The 10,353-nt window shown below is 35.6% G+C and overlaps 1 protein-coding gene across 3 annotated transcripts; it reads left to right on the forward strand.

Annotated features, from left to right (window-relative positions):
* Nucleotides 1-1,359: 1,359 nt before the first annotated feature.
* On the forward strand, nucleotides 1,360-9,432 carry adgrf3b (adhesion G protein-coupled receptor F3b). 3 transcript variants are annotated; one of them, XM_046836559.1, is made up of 19 exons: nucleotides 1,360-1,488; nucleotides 1,577-1,646; nucleotides 3,983-4,043; nucleotides 4,159-4,171; nucleotides 4,357-4,488; nucleotides 4,651-4,806; nucleotides 4,916-4,968; nucleotides 5,111-5,172; nucleotides 5,289-5,407; nucleotides 5,489-5,704; nucleotides 5,954-6,172; nucleotides 6,268-6,408; nucleotides 6,498-6,685; nucleotides 6,770-6,943; nucleotides 7,325-8,638; nucleotides 8,720-8,761; nucleotides 8,860-8,895; nucleotides 8,996-9,045; nucleotides 9,121-9,432. In XM_046836559.1, the coding sequence occupies exons 1-18, from the start codon at nucleotides 1,473-1,475 to the stop codon at nucleotides 9,041-9,043; spliced, it is 3,060 nt and encodes a 1,019-aa protein (XP_046692515.1). In that variant the 5' UTR covers nucleotides 1,360-1,472; the 3' UTR covers nucleotides 9,044-9,045; nucleotides 9,121-9,432. The 3 variants fall into 3 exon arrangements, with proteins under 3 accessions (XP_046692515.1, XP_046692516.1, XP_046692517.1); XM_046836560.1 differs by having other exon boundaries at nucleotides 9,133-9,432; XM_046836561.1 differs by lacking the exon at nucleotides 1,360-1,488 and having other exon boundaries at nucleotides 1,516-1,646.
* Nucleotides 9,433-10,353: the final 921 nt, after the last annotated feature.

The raw sequence follows: 10,353 nt of genomic DNA on the forward strand, positions 1-10,353 counted from the left end.
AACCGGTACCATGAATACACACTACCACATGGCACCGGATGTGGTGAGGTCAACTGACTAACGGGGACCTGACCACAAAATAAAGCAGCAGCTTGTTTTTCATGCTTGGTTGCAGAGGAACAATTATTCAAAGAAAATCCGACCATTGTGAAACATATAGCAGCTTTCTCACAGTCTGAATAATTTTTTTTTGAGTAATTTTTTTTTACATATAAGAGAAAAAAGTATTCAAAAAGGGAAAAATGTACAAGCTAGCTAGCCTAGCTTCTGTTGTAATGCTTCATCAGATTTCAGAATGAGATTTGAACATCAGAACGAAACAAGATTTTTTCATTACTGCATTATTATATAAGTTGGAAAGTTAATATTACTTTAAATTTGTTGAATGTAATGTAGCATTCCATAAAACGCTGTACAGTGACAATGAGGCGAATGTGTCAGACACACACAGACATGTGCACAGGCATGTGCACACATGCACAAACACATACACATACACACACAAAAACAAATCCAATTAACTCCTTCATGTGCACTGGCTCATTTGCTACACTTGAGTTACTGCTAATGTGGAAGTCTTTTTTTTGTGAACATTAAGATTAGAATGTAACCTTTTCCTTAACCTCTTCTAGGTGATCTTGACGTGACACGGGCCTCAAACTTTCGAAAACTCATCTGAGTCACTCAGGAGTTACGCAAATTGCATACAGATTATGCAAAAAGAGTGGTTTTTTTTTTTAGATATCTTAATCACGGAAAAGATTATTATTTTGTTGTAAATGTACCATGGGTGAGCATATGGGTGGGTCTGCAATCTGCTTATTATTTAATAACTACACCAAAAGACTACAGGAAAAAACATTATAACCTGATGTTTACTATTCACTGGATTAAGCTGCCTGGTATTGTTTCTGACAGAGTGCCTTTTAAACAAGAACGACATTTTTCTCAATAATTCTTAGGATCAGTCTCTCCACACTCTACAGCAGCAAATATCTGCCCTTCTTCTTAATTAATGCTGTTATAACATCCAAAAATACTGCCTGTTTGCAATTGACAAGCATTTTTATCTACATCGGTTCAACTACCCTCAGTTATTGTTGCAGTTTTGTAAACCAAAGAAATGGCCATCTAACAGCCGGCCATCTAATATTTTATATTTAACACGTTCTTTTCAAGGACCAAAAATAATTTATAGTTAGTATGTAGTAAAGAAATGTAATGTTAATTTGAGCAATGGGTGTGGGGTGAGTTAATGGGGAATGGAGGGGTTGAGTTAAGTGAGGAGGTGAGGACTTAATTAAAAGTAAGTTTGTAAATGTAGAGCATTCATTTAAAGTCAGAACAAATGGTTTTAACCTGGTGGCAAAGCCCTTCAAGTTCCAACAAGAAGGCACCAGGGTTTGTTAACCAAATGACAATGGAAAGTTTGAACCAATAACTATTGACCAGATGGCATAGGAAGCTCCAGTATGCGAAAATGCAAATGTAGGTGAGATATTTGTAAATTTTTGGTCCATTCTGTACTCTTACCTTCCCAAGTTGACCAGGTTTCTTCATTACAATTCCCTTTCAGCCAGGAAACAAGCGCAGCGAGGTTATGACATAGCAACATTTTACATTCACTTCGAAATGCAGAGCACAAGGTCAGTATTCTTTCTTTTATAATATTTAATTTATTTGAAGCTGGATATCTTTTTTTTTTAAGAAAATTATTGTTTTACTGAACCTTTGAGACATCGGAAAAGCAGCTTGATGGACTTGAAGTCCTGGTTAGTCAGTGGAATATTCTTTCCAAATTTACAGGAAGATGGAAATATAGAAATAATATGTTGCTGAAGGACAGATTTTCTCTTTGTCAGGAAATGATTTTATGTTGAATAGTATGTGTTAATTATTGTCAGGCTAGCACTGTACTCAACAATCCAAGAACAAATTCTGACTCCTGACAATTGTAATATGGCCACTTTCATATGGCTTTCATATGGGCTTCATTTCAGTTTTCCTGAACAACCGGTGTTTATAAGTGTACTCTAAGTATATTACATTGGAAAAGCTAAAGTATATAGATGATTCTTTACCACGGTCTGTGTTTTGATAAAGCTTCATGGAGGAATGCTGTTGTTTTTTATATTATTTTTTTTATATTAAATGTTTGATTAAAAACAATTATGAAGTGAACATTGCTTGGATTAAATAAGATTCTCTTTTATGGAAAGATGAAGAACTGACCAGTGCAAATGACCATAAAAGGGCATTCAATATACTCTGACAATTCTCTCAGACATTACAAAGAAACTCAGACATCATTAAAAAAAGTAAAAGAAAGAAAAGATAAAATAAAGAAAGAAAGAAAGAAAGAAAGAAAGAAAGAAAGAAAGAAAGAAAACAGCTGTAGCTTTAAAACACTAAAGCCACTAAACTTATAATTTAATGAATAGTTAAAGAATTTAATGAATACCAGTGAGCAACTTTATATATATAAATATCAAGTAATAATATTAAGTAATAATAATAATAATAATAATAATAATAATAATAATAATAATAATAATAATGATGATGATGAGAAACGATCGCTCAGTAGTAAGATGCTGAATCAGAAATTCAAGTCCAAGTTTATTTCTATAGCACTTTTCAAAATGGACATTGTCTCAAAGCAACTTTACAAAACATAAGAAAAAAATGTATATAAGTGAATTACAGTATCAGTATTAATCCCCAAGTAGCAGACTGTGGCAAGGAAACACTCTCTTAGATGTTATGAGGAAGAAACCTTGAGTGGAACCAGACTCAAAAGGGGAACTCATCTTCATTTGGGTGATATCAAGAGTGAGAATATAAATCTTAAAACAATACTAAACACCAGAGAGTGAGAAATCATGAGCGTGTGATTATGAGTAATGTTCTATCTACAGTTTTACACAGTCAGAAGTCTGTAGTCTGTGAGTTCAAATCTCAGCACCACTAAACTCAAAAGCCCAAACTGTTGGGCCCTTAAACAAGGCCTTTATCCCTCAACTGCTTGGTTGTATGAAAAATTGTATATTTCTCTGGTTAAGGGTGTTTACCAAAAGCCATACTTGTACATGTAGTTTACAGTAAAATCCAATGGAATTCCAACCAGAAATTTTGCACTTGAGTCACATTTTGCTTCACACTGAAACACAGAACCCACAGTGTTTTATTACCTCACCTCAAGGAGGAACTGAGAACAAACATTTTGACAAGACGAAAACATTTGATCTTTCAAACAGTTCATACTCTAAATAACCATGTTTTTATATTAAAAACAATACTCAAAATTAAACCGATTTAATGTCCTGCTTATGCATATGCAAATCCAGTTTAAAAGCCACACCACTACTGTATTACACAATCACTTGACAAAAACATTTGGTCTTTTATTTTTAGCTTGAAAAATGACTGTAACCGAACTACTATTATTTATTTATCATTATTATTATTATTATTATTATTATTATTATTATTATTATTATTATTATTATTATTATCATTATTATTAGTTAGCGGTTATAAGTATAACTTGTGCAATAGTTTCTTATTTCTGATCATTCTGATAAGTCTCACTGCACATAAATTTCATTGTACATAGTCATTTTATTATTTTTTTTTTGCTATTAACCTTTGTTTATTTTTTTGTTTATACTTACATCACTACAATTACAGTATAGTCTCTAAGTCTAAACTTTTGAGTTTAAGCTGCACGTTTACATCAATTTATTAAATACAGATAACTCTCAAAATATTTTAGAAATAGAAATATTCTAGATATAGTATTAATCATTTTATATCTGATTTATTGCTGATATTATAAAAGAAAAAAGTAAGTAGATATGAGTAGTAAGTAGTAAGTAGACTTATTTTGTCTTCTTATATTGTTTTAGTTTGTCTCAATAAAGAAAATATCCCTGTTTTTCTAAAAAGACAAACAAACACAAAAAGGTCCTTAATTTTTCAGGGACAAGACAATAACATGCACAAGCATGCTCCTCTGTGGCTTCCTGCTGATCTACTGTCAGGTAATGTTCACCATTTGTTCACGAATCCTGTACAATGTCCTCAGTGGAGGTCCTGTACTAAACAGTTTTTTATTTATTTATTTATTTATTTTCATTTTCTTTCTTTATAAAACAGATAGCACATGTGGGTAAGTAAAATGTATCAGTTTGTGCCTTCCTACACACAATAAAATTATTATAATATTATAATTTTATAATATAAGAATATTAATAAGTGAGTGGTCTGTGAAAACTTATAGCTTACAAACCTACACAGTTTGTTTAACTATACAGCCAGATGGAAATTCTCTATTTTATGCTGTTTGTTTTCAAGGGGCTCAAGATATCTATGTGGCAGAAGTGATGATCGAAGGTAATGCCACAATGGACGTGTCTGGTTTTGTGTCTGAAATGATCATGCCCATCACAAGCACCGCAAGCATTGTGGACGCAGAAATAATAGGCGGTAAGCATGACAGATATGTATAGGTTTCAATGTGGTCATATTCTGGCATCTGATTTTTTTAAACGAACAAAGGAATTCCATCATCAATTAATTCAATTACTTCAATACTTTTTTTTATTAAGAGCAGAAAGTATAATAAAATGATTATGTGTGTTGATGCAGAATGTGAGCTTGTGGGTGATGAAACAACATGCTGGTGTCAACCCAATTACATCTGGAGTGATCTAGTGTGCGATACCGTCACTGCCTGCTGCAACACTCTACAGTGTGTAGCCAACATTTCCGATTTCACACCAATGTGTGTGCCCCAAGTGAACAGTAAGCTGACGTGATTTCACGTCTTTTCTAGCAGAAACGATGTAACAAGATAGTTTTAATTTTTTTTCACCCTACATGCATTTAATCTGCTATTTTTCTGTCTCTGCAGCTACCATTATAGTAACCATCGTCATGTCATCAATCAACAACCTTCTGACACCTGTAACTATCAATCTCAAAAAAAAGCAAAATGACTATTAATTATTTCCTTCTCTGATTGAATCCTGCTGAATATACACATTGATTTCATCCTTCAAAGCCTTAAAACATGAAATTCTTTTGCTGTTTATTTAACTTTTTTCAGGTGCAAACAGCGTTTTCAGCATTGAACGGGTTCAACTCAATCACCCCAAAAACCACATCAACGTACTGAACATATCCCTTCATTTGTACACCCTTTCTGATTTTTTTCCTGATTAAATGTCAAATAATTGCATTGTTCTTTGCACTAAAATGCACACCCTGTTTTTTACACACAACAGAGGTCAAATCTTCACGGTGAGCCTCAATGCCACATTTAGGTCTTCAAAAGTTCAAGACATACTTACAAGTCTAAAGACGACCTACACGTACATTACAGATATTAACGCTACATCAATCGGTAACTAAAATACGTGTGTAAAATTTTTTTATATAAACTCTATTTTTGGTAACTAAACTGAATGTGTTTCAACAACCACAGGGCTGGTGGATATGGAAATGCCTTTGCAGAAGGTGTGTTATAATTCCCAGTACATGCTAAACTGCAGCACAGACGAAACGATGGAGACATGCACTTGGCAGATTACTTACCCTGGCCAGTGGCCTCAGACTATTGGAATTGGAACAGAAGTGATACAACTGCCATGTTCCAACCAAACATCAATTAACCTTCTTAACATCAGAGGGAACTGGGCAGGTGAATTTTTAAATATGTCATTAAACCCATTAAAAATTACTTCATTTACCTATGATGAGGACAAAAGGTTAAAGCAGCATTTGATTAAATTAAAGGTCTAAGGCAGCATTAGAATAATATATTTTTTAATTAGGTTTATTGGGCTAATCAGAAAGTTGTGAATCCAAGCACCACCAACTGTTTTATGCTTTCTATTGATTAATCGTTCACATTATTTCAAACCTCATCTCTTTTTTTGCTTTATTTCAGGAACCTACACTTGCCTACTTACCAATGGGACAGTGTCCCATATAGCCTCAGGGCTCCTGGAGGTGGCAATCTTACCAGATAATGTTAATGTCACCAGCATACCACCGACTGCAGACTGTTCTGTGGGTTCATCCACCACAGTTACTATCACATGTACCATCTTAAAAAGTTTAGAGAATTACACCGTCACAATCAACGATTTACCAACCCAGCTGACAAGTATTTACACCTTCATAGTGTCTCCAAATGTTATCATAAATGATTCCTTCATCATCTCTGTGCAAAGTATTCATATTATTCTCATTCTTTTCCAGCAACTACCACAATCCAAAACTACACTTTATCAATTCCAGTGGACTGCACGACTCAGGTACCCTCCACTGTTGCTTTCTGCCAGATCCAGAACAGTCTAAACCAGATACAAGTCACCAATACGACCATCCCCATATTATACCGTGAGTACTGGAGTTATAACAGAAAACATTCCATTTGTGATTTCCTGATTATGCTGACATTCTGTACATTCACTCACACGTTCCTTCAGCCGGAGATCCATTTTGCCCAGATGACAGTAGCTGGCCAAAAACCAAGGGTGGAGAAACAGCAACTACCCCCTGTACTGCTGTAGGCCGAGTAGGTAACTTGGAGCGAACGTGCAATGGCACAGTATGGGCTGACCCTATTGATCTTTGCATTAAAGAATCGCTGAATCAGTTGCTCTCTGTATCATCGGTAAGAAAAAATTAACTTCAATATGAAAAAGTGACATCTAGAAATAGAAGCAAATTTTTAAATTTTTTTATTATTTTATTCCAGGACTTTCAAAAAGGAATTGGGGCCACAACACAGGGTGCAATAGCCATATTTGACAGTATGAAGAACAGCACTTCTGGTGGAAACTCTATGGGTGACATACTGGCCACCGTTAGTGTTCTTACAATAATGAGCAGTGCGTCCGACAAAGTCGTGCTCACCGATTCTCTACTGCCAGTAAGCATTTTCTTACTTTATTTTCTTAGCTAGGTGCAACCAAGATTTAAACAGCACAGTTTTCCACCTTCCACCACCACCTTCCCCCACATTCAATAGATTTAACTGCTGCAACAAATAATAAGTAAGATTTCATTTTAAAAACACAATCAAATAGATACAGAATAATGAACCACCCTCTCTTGGTTGACTATTCACTTTGTAGTTAACATTAAATTATATCGTGCATTTTAAGTGTCAATTTAGCAGGGTCATAAGGTAGCCCTCAGCAGAATAGCTATGAGGTGTTTGGTGAGTTCAAAACCATTATCCATGCTGCAAATCATAACAAGGAAATGAGTAAATGCTCAGAACTTAACATGAGCCAATAATGTCTTTCAGAATTTCATTGAGTCTGCAAGCAGTCTGCTGAACACGACCTGGAACTCAGGAAATACAAAGCGTGACTATACGATCGCTACAACATACCTATCATCCGTTGAGAACTTGGTGAAAAACATTCAGTTTAATAACAGTGAGGGGCATAATGCTTCGAACATCCAGCTGCAGGTCTGCCGCAACAACTCTGTCTGCAATAAAACTGTGTTTAATGTCGAAATGGAATTGAACTCGACCTCTCCCATGGTAAAAACCATGGGAATACAGGGCATGGCAGAGCGTCTACCGAAAGGCTCTTATCAAAACGCAATCTTTCCCTCCATTGTTGTCACTGCCGTAGTGGAAAACAACGACCCTATAAACATTCGGATGGCTTATCCAATTCCTCAAAATGATTCTGCCGGCAACTCGCCGTCCTGCATTTTTTGGAACACTACCGAAAATCGTTGGTCGCAGCTTGGCTGTAGATTGTCACAAAGTTCTGATAACATGAGTTTCTGTGATTGCAATCATCTGACCTCCTTCTCCATGCTGCTCTCCAAGACTCCTGTTAACCTGCCTTTCTTAGACCAGATTACATACATCGGGTTGGGAATCTCCATCTGCTCTCTGATTGTCTTCCTTGCCATAGAATTTTTGGTATGGAATGCAGTGGTAAAGTCCAACCTCTCTCACTTCCGCCACATGTCACTGGTCAACATTTCTCTGTGTCTCCTCATTGCTGACTGCAGCTTTGTCGCCTCATCCTTTCCCAACATCCTGAACAACACCTTGTGCCTTATATTAACGCTCGCAAAGCATTTCTTCTACCTGGGCATGTTTTTCTGGATGCTTTGTTTGAGCATGATGCTCCTCCATCAGCTCATTTTTGTGTTCAATCCACTGAGAAAAAGAGTGTACATGCCATTAGCCATTATTGTTGGGTATATTTTTCCATTGATGATAGTGGGTGTGACCTACATATACTACAACAACAGAACAGATGTAACCTACTACAGCCGAACAACCTGCTGGCTGACATACGTCTCATCAATGCAAGGTTCCCTCTACGCCTTCCTTCTGCCGATCGGCTTCGTCATCTTTGCCAACTTGTGCTCAATGGTGGTGGTCATCTCGACTCTCCTCAAGCCCGCTGCAGGCGAGAACACAAAGAAGGACGACAAGGAGGCCGTCAAGAGTGTCATCAAAGTGATTGTGTTTCTAACGCCTGTTTTTGGCGGCACCTGGATTTTAGGGCTCTTTGTATTTCTGATGAATGACAACCAAATCACCAAGGTTATAATCAATTATGCCTTCACCATTGTGAACTCATTACAGGTAAGTGCTGTCGATGAGAAGCATTATGTTTCACTCAAAGTTGATAAGAGGCGTTCAAATTCTCTCCCCTTTCTATTTTAGGGCCTGTTCATTTTGCTGACAGGATGTTTCGGCGAAAAAAGAGTATGTTTGGTCTTTCTTCATATTAATACTGACTTGTGTGCAGCCGGTGGTAGATTACTAAACAGGACACAATTTTTTTTATCTGCTGTTTTCTTTAGGTTCGAGATGAAATTGTAAAACTTGTCAATTCATCGGTATGTATATAAATTTTAACATGAACTTACATTTTTTTACATTTATAATCACATTTAACGAAACCTGGCCATTTTCAACCAATATATTTATGTCTTTCAGTTTGGATCTAAGAGTGAAAGCAAGAAGCCCACTTCTGGTGGAAAGTGAAGGTGCGTTTGTGAAAATAAATGATGTTTGCTGCATATTGAATCCCCAAGTCATTGCATGCCGATCTTCAATTGCAGGGATTAAACTAGAGCAGACCAAGGGCTGAAGATTTCCAGCTTCACTGCAGCAGGACGAAGAGCAAACCAGGACTCAATGCACAGCAGGAAGTACAGCTGTACAGTAGCAACAGTCATCGCAGAAGATACCACAGACTTATTTAGCAAAAAATGTTAATAAAATAAAAAAATCTGACCGCTAGCATACATGCTGCACCGTGAACCACTTTGCATTAGCTGATGTACAGGTCAAGTCATTTGTTGCCATTCCCTTAAAGACAGCAGATTTGATTTAGATTATATCTATTTGTCAAAAAGCTGATGCTGTATGCTTTATATATATATATATATATATATATATATATATATATATATATATATATATATATATATACACACACACACACACACACACACACACACACACACACACACACACACACACACACACACTCATTTTCATAATATGATTTTAACCTGTAGTTTTGCTTCATGTTTTTTTTGTGCTATTCTGTAAACAGTAATATAATTGTTCATATATTGTACAAAGTACGTTTTTTTCTAAACAGACAGTGGACACTTATACAGTTAATAAAATTGTCAATATTGCATAGCAAAATATTCCCCAGTTGCACTTTCTGTGTTGGTGTCTCGTAGAATGTGTCAGCAAAAGCCTGTTTATGGGTAATGTATGGGAAATGTTTTTAATTTATGAGCATAGAATAAAACTTGCACTAATAGGCACTGCTCCATAGTCTTTATTTCCTTGGGGCCCAGGCTACTGTTAATACTCATGGTGGATAGATTTGATGAAAAAGGTATGAATAATCAGGTGAAAACATGTTTATTATTGTGCCATTGTATGTTTCATAAGGAGGACAATTCAGAACCATCCAATGGTGATTGTAATGTATTTTAAATAGTGCACATTTAATTCATATTTTTTCTCATAGAGCAAGTTACAAATAGCTTAACCTGAAGTGTTAATTAATACATTTCTTAACAAATATTTACGAACATGTAATTAAGTAATTTAATTTAAAAAATGGTTGCCAGAAAGCTGTGGTTGCCAGAAATCTCCTGTAAAAAATATAGTTACATTGTACAATACACTTTACATTGTGAAAAAAGTGTCCTGTAAATGAACGGTAAAATACTGTCAGCGCGAGTTAACTCATTTTGTTTGCAGAAAATGACTGCACTTAAATTGGCCAATGGACATTTGCTTATAAACTAATATTTCTAATATTTGAA

The sequence above is a fragment of the Silurus meridionalis genome, chromosome 23, assembly GCF_014805685.1.
Source record: "Silurus meridionalis isolate SWU-2019-XX chromosome 23, ASM1480568v1, whole genome shotgun sequence".
Classification (NCBI taxonomy): Eukaryota; Metazoa; Chordata; class Actinopteri; order Siluriformes; family Siluridae; genus Silurus; species Silurus meridionalis.

What these genes read in the sequence shown, in the direction of transcription:
- adgrf3b (XM_046836559.1), top strand. An exon ending in AGTTGCTCTCTGTATCATCG is followed by an intron (nt 6,686 to 6,769) that starts GTAAGAAAAAAT and finishes ATTTTATTCCAG; the next exon opens with GACTTTCAAAAAGGAATTGG. An exon ending in GATGTTTCGGCGAAAAAAGA is followed by an intron (nt 8,762 to 8,859) that starts GTATGTTTGGTC and finishes TGTTTTCTTTAG; the next exon opens with GTTCGAGATGAAATTGTAAA.